Source organism: Oncorhynchus mykiss, chromosome 12 (genome assembly GCF_057628025.1).
Source record: "Oncorhynchus mykiss isolate SJ-2025 chromosome 12, ASM5762802v1, whole genome shotgun sequence".
NCBI lineage: Eukaryota > Metazoa > Chordata > Actinopteri > Salmoniformes > Salmonidae > Oncorhynchus > Oncorhynchus mykiss.
In genome coordinates this window covers 74,791,184-74,811,512 of record NC_143033.1, presented here as the reverse complement: position 1 = coordinate 74,811,512, position 20,329 = coordinate 74,791,184, and the positions used below count along the sequence as shown (strand labels likewise).

The window sequence follows — 20,329 nt, the reverse complement described above, 5'->3', positions numbered from 1 at the left end:
CCAGCAAAGACTCGCTGATGGTCTGTCTCCTTCTTGATAACTCTATTTTAATTTTGGTCATAATGGTTACAAACCACCAAGGCTCCAATCTAATTTTCTCTACATAACAGTGTTTTTTTCTTTGATTCTTACTTACTGTTTCATAGCAGCAAGGAACAACCTCTATAAATACGTTTTTGTACTCAAACGAATTACATCTTTATTTTGTAATATATTTATGCTCATGTGGGCGCTTGACCAAACACCTGCAAGGAGAAGGAACACATTGTGGGATAGACAGCCCTAGACAACACACAAACTAATAACAAGTGGCATGCCCACTGCCTAGTCACGGTGAATAAGTAATTACTGTACAACAACACATACAGACAAACATCAACAATAAGCTTTTATTTGAATGTAATGCATCTCAAGGCTTATACCCCCTAATTAAATGATATTCTGTGCTTCATGACACCTGTAGATATAGCTGCCTACCACCCATGATGTCTCAGTCCATAGACCATTTTCATATAAAATCCCTTTTATTCACTTCATGTCCAACAGCAACAACAACAACTCTGGTTTACAATCACCATGTGGATGAATGGGTAATCAAAGATCTAGCTGTCTGCTCAGTGTGACACCTGCATAACTGAGGGAACCGGACAACCACCTGAATTAGCTAACCATGAGCACAAACACAAGAAAGGTGGACAAACTTCCAACTGATGATATTGCACTCACATAGGCATATGTCTATAATTTCAGAGTGGTTGATTTATGGAAAGGAAGCACGAAACGGAAACTATTGGCTTGGATTTATTGGGACATTATGACTGCAGCATGGAGACGGCCCCATCTAGTGGATGTAATATGAACAACACACACTGTGAGCCTTTAACGATGACCCCAACAACCTTGATGAACGCTTGAACCCTGATGCACCTTGAACTTCGCAACCCACTTCTCCCCTCTGCCCACCTCCAGGGGCCCCCCAACTCCAGTTTACCTACATGTTGGCCCTATAGACCGAGCTGTCATTGTAGACCTTGCATGTTAGTGTTGGCCATAGAGATCCCATTAAATTACTTAATTTGTATTATAATTCCTATTTCTATGGTGTTGGCTCTGACTCTTTCAGGCTGTTTAACTAAAATATGAATGACAGAAACAGGCTGGAATTCTTTGATCAGAAATGTAAATTGTAGGCTGTTGCTTATTGATTGAGATGATGATCTCTATGACATTATGGGTAAGTGGCCTAGCTATAAGGCATATAAGGCAGAACTTGCTTGCCATATCCAACATAAGTCTATACACACCCATGGTCCTGTATTTTCCGGACGTTTTTTTCTTCTGGATTGAACCATTGCAACCGGTTTGTTTTGTTTTCTATCCTCCCCAATGATGATGGGTTGGGCCAGTGGCAAATTTCGGTTTCCATTGAAGTCGGAAATATGGGGCGGGGAAGAGGCGGGGATGCTTGATCCTACGGGAAGCTTGACTGGTCTTTCAGTTTGTAGGGCAAACTGGAGGAGGGCCTTCTGTAAATCTCCGCCCTCAACATTAAATGTTGTTTCATCGATTGGCCCGCAGCAGCAGGGTACGTTTTTGTAACTTGCATGGATAACATGATTGGTGACGATCTTACGATGTGCAACGTCCATGACGCGGCTTTCTTGACACTTGTGAAAGACGCCATTTTGTTGTTAGCGGTGAATAGGAGCGTAAAAGAAAGATCGAGAAACCGCCACTAAAAGGTAAAACATGTATACAACGTAGCAATATAATATATGTAATTCGTAGTATTTTTTTATTTTCAGGATCTGGAATGCAAACGATTGCTTATTTGCTTTCGGGTTGAACGCAAGCTTTGACAACGAATCCCCCTGCGTAGACTCAAACCAAACGAGGATCATCTGCCGTCAATAGCTAGTTAACGTTAGCTAGCTCGCCCGGCATTATATTCTCACGACCTGTAAAAGTCGTGAGAACATTATTCCGCTAATTTTACTGAAATTGTGTTAGTAAGTATTCGCTGGTCATTGTGATTGGACATTCAGCTTCCTCCTATTTGGAGGCATTATGTCGAGCCGCTTCGCAAAATTGACGTTAGCTAGCTAGCTACGCCTATTTTCTGACTGCGTAACGTTAATTTACGTGGATTGAGATTTGAGTCGTCCGCGGCTTAACTAGCTAACCAACGTTAAACACCTCTCTAAATGAATGTAGTTAACCAGCATGTGGGTTAAACGGTAAGGTGACTTGGTGGTCTCTACGGCCTTCTAGCTGGGTAACTAAACTGTGCCGGGAAGCTTTACCTAGCGTAACTGTTGGTATTGGATGGTTAGATTTGGTTTTGGAAACTGTTGTCAGTCTTCAAACTGAACCCGTCACACATGGTTAGTCACTAGCTAGTGTTACAAATTAATGTAGCTAACTAGCTAAACCCTTATGTTAGGCCCAAATCATTTTAATGGACATACAACTGAAGCAAAATAGTGTGTGAGATGCATGCAAAGCTATACACATCTTTGTGTTATTTATGACTGACACCCATGTCTCTGTCTTCCATACATTTCCATTTTCAAACAGTTCTCCAGGAATCTGGCAGATTTTCATACTTTGTTCAGGTCCTGATGAGGGGCTGATCAAACAACCGGTGGAGCAGGTTAACCCCAGCATACCTAACTTTCCCTTATGGAAAAACATTGCTAGACTTAAAAGAAAAATGTCCACTATTTGCCTGTCCAACCAGAAAGTGAGCCCCCTTGATGCCCCTAGTGTTCCCTCAATATTAATGTGTGTACTGCATGTAGTAGGCTGTACATCACATGTTCCACCCCCTTGTCATTTGGCATGTCAATTATTAATCCACATGGGCTCTTTTGACATTTTTATGAGCATCTCTTGGTAACTGGCACCTCTTTTAGAACCCCTTAACACTGACTGCCAATGCACCCCAAAAAACTCCACCTCAGGCAGCCTATATCACATGCATACTGTGATAAATTCACTTAACTACTCTCTGATGACTTGCTGCTGGCCTCCCATACCCCTCCCCTGTTATTCCTGTTTCCTCAGAGGAGGATGCATTCAGAGCACTTCCTCTTTGCTTTAGTTGAGGAACAGGGTGGACAATCCTGATTCAAATGAGCTGCCATTGTTGTGATGTCATTAGAAATCTGCAAGCTATGAGCTTTTCTAGTTCTGGAACTCCCCTCTGTGGAATGCCTGTTGGCTAGAGCTAGATTCGTTGTCACATTCTGAATCCAGGAAGGCACTTTGTGAAACTGACAACTCCCTGTGTTCATGATGTTAGAACTCAAATCACACCCCTCCTAGCTTTTGTTTGCCTACGGTTATTGTGTAGTTTATTTCAGAAGTGCCAAGGCGTGTGTCATATTTAAATGGCTTCAGCATGTTTTCACCAAAGAACACCTTTATGAATTATGTTCATTTGTATACCATTTGCAACACAATTGTCTTGAAGGAGTGTAATAATACTGTGTTGGTGTTATCCTATGCTATCATTTGTAGCCATGTGTTAGTTGGAGGGATTTGCTCAAGGTCATAGTGTTCCATTATTTTAAAGTCATTCCTGTCCTTTGGAGAAAGACCTGAGTGTTCAATAGCCTATTTGCCCTGACAGGATCATTGTTTCCCTGTCTCTCTCCTGGTTAATTCAGCAGTGTGTCTCTGCTTACAGGTGTGTTGTTACCTCTCCCATATCCAGCCTCTAGTACTCTGGTTCTTCTGAGCGCTGACCTATATTCGCCACATCACTGGCCTCATTGTGTGCTTTTACTTGAGCTCAGACTGCATGCTCTTCGTTTCACCTACAACACTTGTATGGGTCTTTTATAATGCGGTCCCATTGTCCCCTACTCTTGTCCAGTTTGTATTAAGACCGCTAACTTGTCTCAAATATGAATCTGTTTTTGTCATGGTGTTTAGATACACTATTTTTCTGATGTAGTGAGCCTGTTTCATCATAAGCCGTGTCTTAAATCACATGATTCTGCAATGTGCTTGGCAATATACTGAATAACAGGAAGGATTGTTATTGCAATGAATTTGCCTAATTCAAAATGAAAGTTAACAATTGATACATTTGTGGGTCATTCCATGAAAGAGTGCCCTTCGATATTTTAAGTAGAAATTGTGTACCAATATTGGATTTTAAAAGGCTGTTTTAAATGTGGTGCCCTTTAATATTATAGACAACATGGACAATTCAATCAATCTGCTAAAGTGCCAAAATGCAGCATTTTGACGTCCCTCTGTCAACTCTCACTTCTATGAAGATTTTAACCCACTTAATCCCTAAACTTCTCCAAGGTTCAGCATCATTGTAAAACCCTAGTCAGTTTGTTGCTAGACAGTTATTTCTGAAGATGATTATTTATGTGATTCATTTAAGTATGTATGTATGTCAACCCTGTTATGTGAACTGAACTCTCGTTTTAATATGGTGACACTGTCTTTTAAAACATTGAACATCTAATAGTAATATCTTAGAGTAAAAGCAGATGAGCTGATTCTACTCTTTTTGTCAATTTTGTGGTGCAAAACTGAGTGGGTCGAGCATTACATGTCAACCCTGTTACCCATAGACTAGAAATGTTGTAACAATGTATTTTTTTTGTGTGAAGCTTGCATTCAATTGCCCCTCCCGGTTGAACAAATGTTTCTGTGACAGTTTCCCTGTCACAAGTGGATAGTATTATATATATATATTTTTTATTAAACCATTATTTAACTAGGTAAGTCAGTTAAGAACTAATTATAATATTCAATGATGGCCTAGGAACAGTGGGTTAACTGCCTTGTTCAGGGTCAGAACGACAGATTTTTACCTTTTGAGCTCGGGGATTCGATCTTTCTTGCAACCTGTCCAACGCTCTAACCACTAGGCTGCCTGCCGCCCCAAATTTTATGGTTGATGTCAGAAGAAATCATCAACCCTGTTACTTTATTTTGCACGTAATAGGCACTATTAAAACTCTTGAGGGAGGATTTTTATTTTTTCATTAAATTGAAATTAGGTGAAAGTTACACTTCTCAAAAGACACCAAATTGATGGAAAGACCCGTGTACATTTAGAAACACATTTCAACAGTGAGAAAGTTAAGTTTAAAAAACATGAATTAGTTATGGTGTTGTGTTAGACATGTATGTAGGCTTCTATTTGGGACTGACTAGGCTATTACATTCTAATCGTTGTGGCTGCTGTTACAGAGCCTGTTTGTGTTCTTGCCTGGTGGGTGTTGGGCAATACGTGTTCAGGTGATGCTATGTTGTAACCAGCCTCTACCCCTGGATCGTGTCTCTGGTCAGTGCTCTGCCAGTCATGTGATCCACTTCTCTGCTCCTGGCTATGAGTAAACAGTTGCCTGCCAGTCAGAACAACACCGACCTGCAGCCCCATCAGCCAAGTCCTGCTCGTGTGTGGTGTGAGACCCAGAGGCGCTGCTGTGAGGGCCCATTGTTAAGACGCAAAATAAACACAGACAGTGACTGAATGCTTTTCTCAGCACTTTTTCTCCCGCTCATGAATTTAATCTCTGTGGTTGCCCTTTATCAGCGATAAGGAAGTTTAGCCTGACATTATTACCCTCACAGGTCAAAAATCTTAATGAAACTACCAAGGATGGGTACCTTCTATATACATTTATAAATTGATTCATAAAAAATGTATTTTTTTACACCGATCCGACACCACCCACATTGTATGCGGGAGCAGTGCAGAATATTTCAACGTTTTCATGTTAATGAATCTTTTCATCCACACTGCTCACATACGTCAGCGAGCTTTTGTGTTACCGAACACGTGAACACACACACACACGGCCGGTTTAGCCTGGTGTTAGGCATAATGAATGTTTTACGACTACTAGCTTAACCATTTTGGGTTCTGTCTCCCTTCCTCCAGATTAGCCAAGATGGGGAACATGTTTGCAGGCCTGTTTAAGAATCTCTTTGGTAAAAAAGAGATGCGGATTCTGATGGTGGGGCTGGATGCTGCCGGCAAGACCACCATCCTGTACAAGCTCAAACTGGGAGAGATCGTCACCACAATCCCTACCATCGGTGAGTAGCTTAGCCTTATCCCTTTTACTCCTTGTCATCACACACCCCCTCACCTAGGTACAAACCCCTCCTGAAATGCTCCCCAATATTCCTCCAATAACTTGCTCCATGTGATTTTCATGAGATCTAGGCTCCTGTTTGTTTAGTTGTAGGGGAGTGGAAATGAATGTCCCCATCTCATCCGAACCCTGATCACTGCCCACATGCCCAGAGTAGCTGCCGTGAGCTGCCCTCAGGCTCTGAAGCAATGAGTGGGCCCCTGTTAAGGCCAACAGTCTGCCTGTACATGGATTTCATTAGGAGACGTGGGTCGGGCACTGTGTAGCCTACCTACATCAGCTGCAGAGCTCCCGCAGGCAGGCAACGTCCTGCAGTGTGGCTGTTGTCATAGGGATTAAGTGACTTTTAAATATAGGAATGAATGGAGCTTTACAGCCCCCCCTGAAATAAATGTTGCGTTATAGGAATGTAACACAAGGCTGATGGCATTTCATATTCCAGTAGATGTTCATTCACTTTTTGTATTTTATTAAAATATACATTTTAATTTGCAGCTACATTCGGGCAAAGACATTTCATACAGACATTTGTGTTAAGGGAGTGACTTAGCTTGCCTGTTTGGGATTGCTGATATGTCATCTCACACAGCCTCTTAGAATGTTAGTGTCTTAGATTGCTGATGTAACTGATCTTTCTCGCTCTCAGGTTTTAACGTTGAGACGGTAGAATACAAGAACATCAGCTTCACAGTGTGGGATGTGGGCGGTCAGGACAAGATCAGGCCTCTGTGGCGGCACTACTTCCAGAACACCCAAGGTGAGTGGACACTATCACCAGAACCCCCTCAGCACCATCTCAAAGTCAGAAACAGTGAAGTTGAGACTGTCCCGGGTAAATGTTCATATTTTCCTCACCCTCCATCCTTTCTCTCCCTCTGCTACTCTCAGGTCTGATCTTTGTGGTGGACAGTAACGATAGGGAGAGAGTGAACGAGGCGCGGGAGGAGCTGACAAGGATGCTGGCTGAGGACGAGCTGAGAGACGCTGTGCTGCTTGTGTTCGCTAACAAACAGGTGAACTGACTAACTGGGGAGAGACACTAGTGCGTCAGGAAAACAGTAGGTATTTTTACCTGCTACCCTGGACATGTAATTTTAGCTTGACGCGTAAAGAGTAGGCCACTTAAATCAAGTGTTCTCGGCGTGAGCGGTGCGTGAAATTCTTTCAAATGGAATCAGAGTGAAATTTTACACTGAGCAGAGCAAAACTAACAAACAGGTGATCTTTTTTCCACTAATTTGGTCTTTTGACCAGATCAGATATTTTGCCAGTAATTGGGAAAAAGATCATTTGGGCTGCCTGTGTTAACGCAGCCCAAGGCTTCACCAGTAAACTGCATCTGTAATTGGTAGTACAGTATTGTTATTCATATGGTTTGCAGATACTAGTAGTTCAACTCAAGGTCATACAATTGACTCCCTCTATACTAAGTAGAGGTCAACCGATTATGATTTTTCAACGCCAATACTGATTATTGGAGGACCAAAAAAAGCCAATAGTGATTAATCAGATTTTGACATTTTCTTTGTCGCTCTCTCTCTCTCTCGTGTGTGTGTGTAAAAATTTGCTAAGAGCTCCTTGCAAATGCAGTAAGGTACTCTTTGAATGAATGCCTACGAGCCTGCTGCTGCCACCTACCACCTCTCAGTCAGACTGCTATATCAAATCATAGACTTAATTATAATATAATAAACACAAAAATATGAACCTTTGGTCATTAATACTGTCAAATCCGTAAACTATCATTTTGAAAACAAAATGTTTATTCTTTCAGTGAAATACGGAATCGTTCCGTAAATTGGTCAACCTCTAATACTAAGATGGCTTGTGAAGGTCTGTTGCAGACGCATGTATTCCTGGGTTAACCCTTTTCTCTCCACTCTTCAGGACCTCCCCAACGCTATGAACGCAGCGGAGATCACAGACAAGCTGGGCCTGCACTCCCTGCGCCAGCGTAACTGGTACATCCAGGCCACCTGCGCTACCAGTGGGGACGGGCTCTACGAGGGCCTCGACTGGCTCTCCAACCAGCTAAAGAACGCAAAATGATCCACCATTCCGCCGTCTGTCTGCGTCTTTGTCTGCGCAGTGTGTTATGGGCGACAGCGCTGGTCCCAGCCCCTCTCTCCTCCCGTCTCTCTCACTCCATCCCCTCCAACCATTGGGGCTTTGACCAGTGATACCCCACATACGCGTGTGTGTGAGAGTGCAAGTGTTTGTGTGGATCTTAATGTGTATGTATGTGTGGGTGCATGTGTGTGAGCCGGGAGTGGGAGCAGCCCTGCTGTGCCTTCAACAGTCTCACTCACCCATGGAAATGACAGCATGGCTAACTCTAGCGCCCCCCCATCCCTCCCCTCCTGACCCACCGTCAGTGGCTCCTAAGACACCCTGGTTTTCACAAGGCAAAGAAAGACCCAGGATGCTAAGTCTTATGTGTAATCTGCAAAATGAATAAAGTTTATAGATTAAAAAAACAACTTTGATTTTCCATCCACTAGTATTGCGATCTGTCAGACACTCTTGTTAAACTGTTGGTTTGAGACCCCATACCATGAAATACATCTCAATGTAACCTGTATCAGGTTGGAAAAAAGACAAATAAAAATAGCTTTTCCATCCTAGATCCTTCTTTGCATTCTTTGGAAAATCATGTTGTTCTAGTATGCCCAACCGTATTGTTCTGGCTGTCTTGGGAACACTAGCTAATCAATTATTAGCTAGCTTTCAGTCTCTGTCCTAACCCTCAAATCTCCATTGAAGCACAACAAATGAGTGATCTCACACAGCCACTCGCCCACTCGTTTTTGTTGTTGAGCGAAGCCGCCTTAGCCTGAATGATGACGGTGGTGCTTGAGAAGACCTGCAGGACTTTAGGGTCAGCTGTTTGGTAGGCATTACTGACTGAAATGAGTTGTTACTATTGTTTTTGATTTATTAGAATGTAGCAAGACATGTCTTGTCTGGAAATAAGTTGTTCCAAAAGGTAACCGTGGTAACCAGCTGCTGACCCTGCTGCCCTCTAGGATCACAAGTGATGGCCTCTTTATCACGCTGCATCTTTATTGGTGGCTAACATCAAGTGATATGTTCCTTTCACAGGGCCTTGTGAGATCATTGATAATGTTTTGATTGAGTGAACAATCCTTACCGCCGGGTATGGAAAACGCAATAAACTGTGTATTTGTCTAGTACTACACTATACTACCTATGCTAGGCAGAGGGTCAGTGTAGTTGAGTGTAGCTAGCTACAGCTCTGTGAGTACATTGGGTGAGTGTACATGGGATTAGTTGGGTGTTTTCAGCACCGTTCCTGTCCACTGGAACAGCGAGGCCTTTTGAGAGTTGCTCCCACTCTGGCTTTCTCCTCATTACATTTTCTGTTGTCTACTTTTTTCCTTTTTATTATTTTATTTACATTTGTTCTTTTTTGTACAGATGACCTGGTTCCCTTGGTCTAGCATGAGCTGAGGAGCCAGGTGTGCAGTATTTCAATCAAAATGCTTTAAGATTCTTTGGGTTTGACTTATGAAGGGCTGGTTGTGTTTGGGTTAGCTTTTAGGATGTTTGCTGCAGAGTTGGGCTTTCCTGCAGGGCATGGGGTGGGCCTGATGGGTCACTTCCAGCAGATGAGGTTGGTGGGAGGAGCTGTAGGAGGATGGGCTCATTGTAATGACTGGAATGACATAATTGTCAAATGTGTTTCCGATATGTTTGATACCGTTCCATTGATTCCATTCCAGACATTACATTAAGCCCCTCCTTTAGGTCCTTCCTTCAGCCGCCACGGACTTTCAGCTGCACTAACACGGCACTCTTCTCCAATTCCTCATAGTGCTGTGTTGTTATCAAGCTCTCATGGCATTCAATGCGTTACGCTTCAGCCTACAATCCAAACTCTGAATTGTTAACACACACCCTATGCGGGGCTATCTAGGTTGTTTGCTCTATATGTGTCGTCAGGGTTAGTTATCCCGGTTCTTCTGCACAGGTAGAGTCACATATTCCCCTTTGCTCCATGTGAAACATGACCAGCTTACAGTATAATACAATAGTACTGTAACTAGACCATGGAAGGTTGCCTCATCAACCTCTTTACAACAAGCAGCGGGGGGAAAGCTTGAGCTTTCTGCTCACCTCAGCAGTGCTCTCAGTGACAACTCTCTCCCATCAGCATCGCCATAGCAACTACACCAGCAGACAGTCACCATGTGCAATTTAAGCCGCGGCTGTTCTTCACATCAACACACAGCTTCAAAATGTATACCATAACTGACAAAATGGTTTTCTGTACATCCCATGTATTCCAAAGGCTACTGCGAATGTAGTTGAGAAACCCTTAGTACACTGTACTGTACACACCCCCTGCTGATTGAAGATGACCCTAAGGCCCCAGCCCCACACTGACCTCTTGAGGGTAGGACTGACCTTTACCCTTGTATCTGTGTACAACTGGACAATTAGATCTCTTTTTTTCTGTTATGAATTGTTCCAGAAAATGGTTTCAACAAATGAATAACTCTAATCTAATTTTTGGCCTTTTCTTTTGTAATGATATTGTAGAGTTTAGTGCTGAAAGAAAACCCATTGAATTGAATGATGAGCGTCACTTCTGGATGAACATTTATTTTAACTTGACAGTTTCATTTAGCTACCCTTGTTCAGATGTGAAGCTTTCATTTTCAGATCATTTTCTGTACAAATGACACAAGGTGTGTGTGCATATGTATTTTCTTTTAATTAAGGATTTCCCTTTGTTTTTAGCTTTTTTTTTAACCCATCTTGTAACATCTGAGAAATGCACTATAATAAAGAGATCTCTATTACAAATCTCTTGTATATTTATTTCATGAAAGTATAAAATAGATGCTTAGTTACTGAAACACTGGGCTAAAATAGGCTTAGATACTGAAACACTGGGTTAAAATAGGCTTAGATACTGAAACACTGGGCTAAAATAGGCTTAGATACTGAAACACTGGGTTAAAATAGGCTTAGATACTGAAACACTGGGTTAAAATAGGCTTAGATACTGAAACACTGGGCTAAAATAGGCTTAGATACTGAAACACTGGGTTAAAATAGGCTTAGATACTGAAACACTGGGCTAAAATAGGCTTAGATACTGAAACACTGGGTTAAAATAGGCTTAGATACTGAAACACTGGGTTAAAATAGGCTTAGATACTGAAACACTGGGTTAAAATAGACTTAGATACTGAAACACTGGGCTAAAATAGGCTTAGATACTGAAACACTGGGTTAAAATAGGCTTAGATACTGAAACACTGGGCTAAAATAGGCTTAGATACTGAAACACTGGGTTAAAATAGGCTTAGATACTGAAACACTGGGTTAAAATAGGCTTAGATACTGAAACACTGGGCTAAAATAGGCTTAGATACTGAAACACTGGGCTAAAATAGGCTTAGATACTGAAACACTGGGTTAAAATAGGCTTAGATACTGAAACACTGGGTTAAAATAGGCTTAGATACTGAAACACTGGGTTAAAATAGGCTTAGATACTGAAACACTGGGCTAAAATAGGCTTAGATACTGAAACACTGGGTTAAAATAGGCTTAGATACTGAAACACTGGGTTAAAATAGGCTTAAAATAGGCTTAGATACTGAAATCCTAGATCCTAGGGTCATGCACTACTCAAAACATATTTAGAACTTTTATTCAAAAACATGAAATACTGTTAAATACCGACATCCCGTCAAAAATCTGAAAAACATTGTGATATGATATTTTGGCTATGTTGCCCACCCCTTAATGTGGTTATTCAGGAACAAGTGTAATGATCTCTGGAATTCCCCTGTTGAATCAATGATATGTGGCATGTAAACTTTGTATCGGTTGCCCCGAAATCAAAAAATGATGCTTTCAAGGAATGCTCAGTGTACTTTTACCGACTTCTGTCATCGTTTGGAATACCCAGGTGATCTATCGCAATATCATTTCTCAATATCCTCAGACCAGGCTGGGATTGAGTTTTAAGCTTGTCTTTCATTACAAGTCAATATCCCAGAGAATGTCCCTGTGTGGAGCTTAGAACAAGCCCTTAAATATAGTTGATGGGACCATATCCCATTTTCAGTTATATGTTATGAAGGGGTCTATACGGTTTAGATGAAGCTCATGCAGACTGTTCATTATCCTCTTTGTTTGGGTTCCCAAAATTCTACAAAGGATTCAAGGAATCAGGTCGAGGTATCTGTATTCGATTTAGATTTTTACATGCCCAATGTTTTTCATTCTGATAAGAAAGCTTTGTTTTCTTTCCTTCATCTCATAAAAAAACGAGGATATAAAATTGAAAAGGAGTCTTAGGGAATGTTCCTCATATTTCACCATATGAAGTGAACTTTATTGGAACCCTCTTGAAGAATAGTGACAATATCAAATGGAACCAGTGACAATGGAGAGTGATCTCCCCTTGTTTCGCCCTACATCTTGGCTGTCTGATGTACAGGTCATGTGACATATTGAGGTCAGAGTGATGGACTAGAGTCTTAACCCCATGCCAACTGAAACTTGTCCCCTTGGAAACGTGCCTATCTCACCTGTCATGCATGTAGCAATTTTCACCGTTTTCAAGTACCTGCCATTGAGATTGAAAACAAGGGGATGTTGATCACAAAGGAGAGACGGCATGTTCTTTCCCTTTGTGAGGTGACCGCCACTCAGCAGCAGGAGAGGGCTTGATCACACATACTATACTGCATACTATTTTTGCTCTCATAAAAAATCATATGCATATCCATATGAAATGGATCTATATCAGTATGCACCTAATGAAGACCATCTGGCAGTGGTGCAGCATGTATGGCTTTGTTACTGTCACTGCCTCAGTCAGAGTCATATCACCATGCAGATATAGTAGCTACAGTGTATTGGAATACCCCATAATCCTCTCTTCCTCCTCCAGACCAAATTTCCATGATTGCTTTTAGTGTACCATCAGGAACTAAATTAAATCATTTGTGTTGATGGACTAATCAGGATGATTTAATTTGTCTCTTTGATGTTTGTTGGGGTATTAATGCTCTGTGTATAGCTGGGTAGGGGGTCTGGGAAAGGAAGGGCATTATATTAACATTAGCAGGCACCTGGCTCAATTCTCTCAACAGAAGTGGCTGTCATGATTCTAATGACGACACCTGAGAAGTCTCTCCAAAGGAGATGGGCCCTGGATGGTTCAGTATGGCCCTTCCCAAACTCCTCAAGAGGTTAACTGGGAGAGCTGTTCTGACAGCGAGAGAGAGAAAGAGGATAGAGAGAGACCCCCTATCCCCCAGATGCCCACTTTAATCAAATTTTTTTTAACTAGGCAAGTCAGTTAAGAACAAATTCTTATTTACAATGACGCCTACCCCAGCCAAACCCTAACCTCTGGAAGACGCTGGGCCAATAGTGCACCGCCCTATGGGACTCCCAATCACGGCCGGTTGTGATACAGCCTGGAATCAAACCAGGGTCTATAGTGACGCCTCTAGCACTGAGATGCAGTGCCTTAGACCGCTGCGCCACTCGAAAGCCCAAGATATATCTCTAGCACATTCTCCATATTTCTCTGCCATGAAAAATCTCCCATGATTGGGAATCCTCTTTTTGCCCTCATCCAGATTGAAATTGGATTGGTTGTCAGGTTTTAGGGGGAAATACATTTTAATTAGAGATGACAGTTGTGTGTATAGTAAAACCTGTCTGTCTGTCTGTCTGCATGCGTGTGTGAAGGGAGACCAGAGGTAGGTGTCACCTCACACTCAGTGACAGCCCTGCGTTTGAAAAGTCCACTGGCACTACTGAGATGGAACTCAGAGAGACAGTCTCATCACCTCCTGCAGGGTGCCAAGCAGACTGTCTCTTTTCACATGCACACTCCATCCCTCTAACCTTAATACCACAGCTTAGGAAAACACCTCAACTGTAATGTTGCACTGTAACCTAACAAGAAATCATTGAATATGGCTTTACTAGTGTGTGATGATGGGTAATTACCCCTCTCCGCCTTGCTGCTATGTAGAGTCCACCCTAAACATGTCAGTGTCTGCTCTCACCACTAGAGGGTACTAAAATTCCATTTAGCTCACTGCTGGCTTTCTATTTGGTTTCTGATCTGCGCGCACACACACACGCACGCACATACACACGCACGCACGCACACACACAAGAAGAATGTTAGGGCTATAATTATGAAATAGTGCATAATGTAGGTTGAGGCTGAGGATCATGGTGGGTTTAATGAGGGCTGAGGATCATGGTGGATTAATGAGGGCTGAGGATCATGGTGGGTTAATGAGGGCTGAGGATCATGGGGGATTAATGAGGGCTGAGGATCATGGTGGGTTGTAGAGGGTTCAGGATCATGGTGGGTTAATGAGGACTGAGGATCATGGTGGATTAATGAGGGCTGAGGATCATGGTGCGTTGATGAGGGCTGAGGATCATGGTGGGTTAATGAGGGCTGAGGATCATGGTGGGTTGATGCGGGCTGAGGATCATGGTGGGTTGATGCGGGCTGAGGATCATGATGGGTTAATGAGGGCTGAGGATCATGGTGGGTTGATGAGGGCTGAGGATCATGGTGGGTTGTAGAGGGTTGAGGATCATGGTGGGTTGATGAGGGCTGAGGATCATGGTGGGTTAATGAGGGCTGAGGATCATGGTGAGTTAATGAGGGCTGAGGATCATGGTGAGTTAATGAGGGCTGAGGATCATGGTGGGTTGATGAGGGCTGAGGATCATGGTGGGTTGATGAGGGCTGAGGATCATGGTGGGTTGTAGAGGGCTGAGGATCATGGTGGGTTGTAGAGGGCTGAGGATCATGGTGGGTTGTAGAGGGCTGAGGATCATGGTGGGTTGTAGAGGGCTGAGGATCATGGTGGGTTGATGAGGGCTGAGGATCATGGTGGGTTAATGAGTGCTGGGCAGGGCCTGGTTAGGGGTCCTAGAATGAGGTGCTGCTGGTGATGAGGGTCTGTTTATATAAAACGGAGCCCATACTGTGCTGGCTAGACCACTGCTCCTCGGTTCTCTCTACAGCATGATTTCAGGTGGAGAATTCTCCATGGTGACGTTACCTTGGAAACAGCACCTTACTTATTTATAGAGAGTGGTTGGGCAGACATGGAAAAATAAAGGAGATCGGGAGACATGGACTCTTTGCCACAAGATGTATGTGTGTGGCGATAGTGGGCAGTTTAACATCTTCGTTTTCATGCTAATGTGGTCTGTAATTTGAGGGTTGCTTAACGAGGACGCTGTGTCATCGCTAAGGAGACTGACAGAGTCTGGCCGGCTGATTCAACGATTGGTTGGATGAGATCTTGCCAGTCACATCTGATGTCTGGAATCCCTTGCTTATGGAGTGTGATTTTAGGAGTGATCTGCTAGTGGAAAACCTTTTGATGATTATTAATATTTTGACAGTGGATGTTGACCCTACATACTGTATGCAAAAAATGATGTATGATAAACATGCAGACTTAAAGAATATATCTTAGCGTTCACCAATTTCACACACAGACACACACCAACAAACACACTAATACTAATACCGGTACAAAAAAAAACCACACTCTTTCCCTCTCACACATGGCCAACCATCGGCCTGCTGAACCTGACCATTAGAAGGAGGTCTCTGTGGAGTGCCTACATCTCAACTTGATCTGAGGCATCACACCCCCAATTTACCGCCACATTAATCCCTTACTGCCCCCCCCCCCCCCCCTGCACTGATCAGCCCATCAGCCCAGGGGATCTCTGTCACAGCAGCAGCACAGTTTTTCATTTGATCCATCCTGTCCCACTGCATCCCATAGGGAGTCACTGCAGGTCCATCTGAAGAGAGGGGTGAGAAGGAGCGAGGGAGTGAAAGAGGCATGCGTGACAAGCCTCTATCTGCCATTCCTTATTTTCTGTCAAGGTGGACTAAGAGCAGATGGAAGAGGGGGGCTGAGTGTGTGCGTGTTCTGTAGGACTGTTAGTATGATCTTAGAGATAGCAACAACAACACATCTTCTGTACATTTCTTTATTTTTTCCACAAACTTCGCCTATAATTATCTCTATTTCTCCCTCTCCCCTCCCACTTTATTTCTCACATTCTCTAACCTGACCTCTGACCTTTTCTCTCTAACACAGACTTGGGTCTCCCCTGTCATATTGACAGAGCCCTCTGCTCTGTGTTGATCCAGAGATGGCTGCCTTTGATAAATCAGTAAGAACATAGCTAACAACCTCAGTGTGTGTGTGTGTGTATGCATGCAATTCTTTTCTCTGCATACGGACCTCACTCAGAGCAAAACAATCCCTTCTTCATCCTTTTCCATGTTCGTGGGCAGAACATTGATCACACATACGTAGACCGACACACCTTCTGCATGGCACGCCATAATCACAGTCTGCACTCAGCCATGTGTCTGTACTCTGTATGGATCCTCATGAGCCCACATGCGCACACACACACACACGCACACAAACACATCAGCATGCAACACAGCCCAGCCACAACCCAGTACACATGGTGACAGACATTCATAATCCCATCCACCCACACTGCTCCACACACACGCAAACAACCCCCCCCCAATTCTGTCCTCATCCATAAAGACCACGACTCATCTCCCACCATCCACATCGCCATGGAAACACTGGATTTGGTCAGTTGATTGACGGTGGCTTCGCCGCTGTATGTGAAGGAGGCCAAGTACTGGGGAGCAGCACTCTTTGCTTTGATAAGGGAGTCAAATCCATTGTCTGATCACCATGGTGCTGTCTGAATGGTGAAACAAAAGAGATGATTCCCACATTATCTCACTCTGTTCTGTGTTAACACTGAAATTGGTGCGACAATATTGACTGCGATGAATGTTGCTGACTTGTGGGCAATCATGGGTAAAATGCAAATCAGGAAGCCCATGATGATGTTGCTCATTGGTTTAGATGGACAGTAGTCTCTATCATGGAGATGCACTGATGCCTATGGTATATGGCCTAGCTGCTACTGTGTAATATATAGAGCATAAGAGGTGAAGATAAGCTTCACCATGCATTGCAGTATTCGTGCATCTGCTGGCTTGACATCCATCATGTTCTCCACATGCACTACTATACCCCTACTCTAACCTCTAGTTCCCAAAGGAACCTATACTCCCCTACGGATATATGTGGATAGTGAAGCTAAACCTCTTAATTTGGCTCTGTACTCCAGCATTTTGGATTTAAGATCTAATATTTTATATGAGGAGACAGTACAGAATGCCACCTATTGGAGGATATTGTCATACATATCTGCATTACATATCTGTTTTTCAGTGGATAATGAGAACGTTACAGATGCTCAAAGACGATACCGCCAAAACATGCTAACCTCTCACCAACACCAATAACAGGGGAGGTTAGCATTTTTTTTTGCTAACAACAATTGTTTACAGACAGATTATTTCACTGTATCTGTAAACGTTTTCCTGTGGTGAAGGAGAAGCGGACCAAACTGCAGCGTGGTGGTTATTCATGTTTTTAATAAAGACAACTATACATGAACAGACTAAACAAAACAAGAAAAGTGAAAACCTAAACAGTCCTATCTGGTGCAAACACAGAGACAGGAACAATCACCCACAAACACACAGTGAAACCCAATCAGAGACAATGACTAACACCTGCCTCTGATTGAGAACCATATCAGGCCAGACATAGAAATAGACAAACAAGACATCCAACATAGAATGCCCACTCAGATCACACCCTGACCAACCAAAACATAGAAACATACAAAGCAAACTATGGTCAGGGTGTGACAGTATCACAATTCCAGTAAACTTTCAGAAGTTTACATACTAAGTTGACTGTGCCTTTAAACAGTTTGGAACATTCCAGAAAATGATGTTATGGCCTTAGAAGCTTCTGATAGGTTAATTGACATCATTTGAGTCAATTGGAGGTGTACCTGTGGATGTATTTCAAGACCATACCTTCAAACTCAGTGCCTCTTTGCTTGACATCATGGGAAAATCAATAGAAATCAGCCAAGACCTCAGAAAACAAATTGTAGACCTCCACAAGTCTGGTTCATCCCTGGGAGCAATTTCCAAACGCCAGAAGGTACCATGTTTGTACAAACAATAGTACGCAAGTATAAACACCATAGGACCACACAGCCGTCATACCACTCAGGAAGGAGACGCGTTCTGTCTCCTAGAGATGAACGTACTTTGGTGCGAAAAGTTCAAATCAATCACAGAACAACAGCAAAGGACCTTGTGAAGACATTGGAGGAAACAGGTACAAAAGTATCTATATCCACAGTAAAACGAGTCCTATATCGACATAAGCTGAAATGCCGCTCAGCAAGGAAGAAGCCACTGCTCCAAAACCGCCATGAAAAAGCCAGACTACGGTTTGCAACTGGACATGGAGACAAAGATTGTACTTTTTGGATTAATGTCCTCTGGTCTGATGAAACAAAAATACAACTGTTTGGCCATAGTGACCATCATTATATAGAACTGTTTGGAGGCTTGCAAGCTGAAGAACACCATCCCAACTGTGAAGCACGGGGGTAGCAGCATCATGTTTATGGGGTGCTTTGCTGCAGGAGGGACTGGTGAACTTCACAAAATAGATGGCATCATGAGGGGGAAAATTTGATATATTGAAGCAGCGTCTCAAGACATCAGTCAGGAAGTTAAAGCTTGGTCGCAAATGGGTCTTCCAATTGGACAATGACCCCAAGCATACTTCTAAAGTTGTAGCAAAATGGCTTAAGGACAGCAAAGTCAAGGTATTGGAGTGGCCATCACAAAGCCCTGACCTCAATCCTATACAAAATTTGTGGGCAGAACTGAAATAGCGTGTGCGAGCAAGGAGGCCTACAAACCTGACTCAGTTACACCAGCTCTGTCATCAGGAATGGGCCAAAATTCACCCAACTTATTGTGTGAAGCTTGTGGAAGGCTACCCGAAATGTTTGACCCAAGTTAAACAATTTAAAGGCAATGCTACAAAATACTAATTGAGTGTATGTAGACTTCTGACCCACTGGGAATGTGATGAAGGAAAAGCTGAAATAAATCATTCTCTCCACTATTATTCTGACATTTCACATTCTTAAAATAAAGTGGTGATCCTAACGGACCTAAGACATGGAGTTTTTACTAGGATTAAATGTCAGGAATTGTGAAAAACTGAGTTTAAATGTATTTGGCTAAGGTGTATGTAAACTTCGACTTAAACTGTACAATAAAGGTGACTCCAAAGTTACACAATACATTATTTACCATTCGTTTTATTATCTGAAATACAACCAAATCAAATTGCAAATGCATCCAACAAGTTTGTAGAGTCACAAGCTTGATGTTGTCATTGCGTACTAGGAATATGGGACCAAATACTACATTTTTGACTCCATTTAATACACTAAGTGAATTAGTCCAAATACTTGACACCTTCAAATGGGGGGACTAGATACATTAAGTGCTTTCATTTCTAAACGCTAAAACAGATATGTATAAAAAATATCCTCAAATAAAAGGTGACATTCTCTACTATCGCCTCATAAAACATTTGATCTCAAATCCAAGATGCTGGAGTATAAAGCCAAATTAAACAATTTAGCTTCACCGACCAAATAAATATGTAGGGGACTGTATATATTTCTACAGTACACTCCATCCAAGAGGAGGTAGCTGTGAAGGTTACTGTTGAGAGGCGAGCGACTGAATGTATGAGAGAGTGTAAGAGTGGTGGAGGTGAGGTTGAAGGATGATCGATGTACTAGAGCAGTTACCTTTTTTTCTCAGCACAATAACACCCCCTCACCCTCCCACCAAACATGTCCCCTCCTCGAGCATCCAGCCAATCACATTGTCATTGACATTCCCCTGCAGTATCACCACTGGAGCGAGGGCAGATCTATTGTGCCACTGCTTGTAGCGGTGAAAGGGTTTCTGGGCCGGTGAGCTCGCAATGCTTGGATGGAGAGAACAGAGAGGGGTGGTGATGAAGAGGATGATGAAGATGACAGACAGCCCTAGGGGACTAGCCAGTCTTAAACTCAGCCCTGGGAAATGCAAACTGCCAGCAATGAACCTGTAGATACAGTGCCTTGCGAAAGTATTCGGCCCCCTTGAACTTTGCGACCTTTTGCCACATTTCAGGCTTCAAACATAGAGATATAAAACT

General features: G+C 42.8%; 1 protein-coding gene across 1 annotated transcript; it reads left to right on the top strand.

Annotated features, from left to right (window-relative positions):
- Positions 1-1,528: 1,528 nt before the first annotated feature.
- LOC110538221 (ADP-ribosylation factor 2) lies at positions 1,529-10,964 on the top strand. The gene is made up of 5 exons (XM_021624891.3): positions 1,529-1,742; positions 5,918-6,075; positions 6,781-6,891; positions 7,023-7,147; positions 8,022-10,964. The coding sequence occupies exons 2-5, from the start codon at positions 5,928-5,930 to the stop codon at positions 8,181-8,183; spliced, it is 546 nt and encodes a 181-aa protein (XP_021480566.1). The 5' UTR covers positions 1,529-1,742; positions 5,918-5,927; the 3' UTR covers positions 8,184-10,964.
- Positions 10,965-20,329: the final 9,365 nt, after the last annotated feature.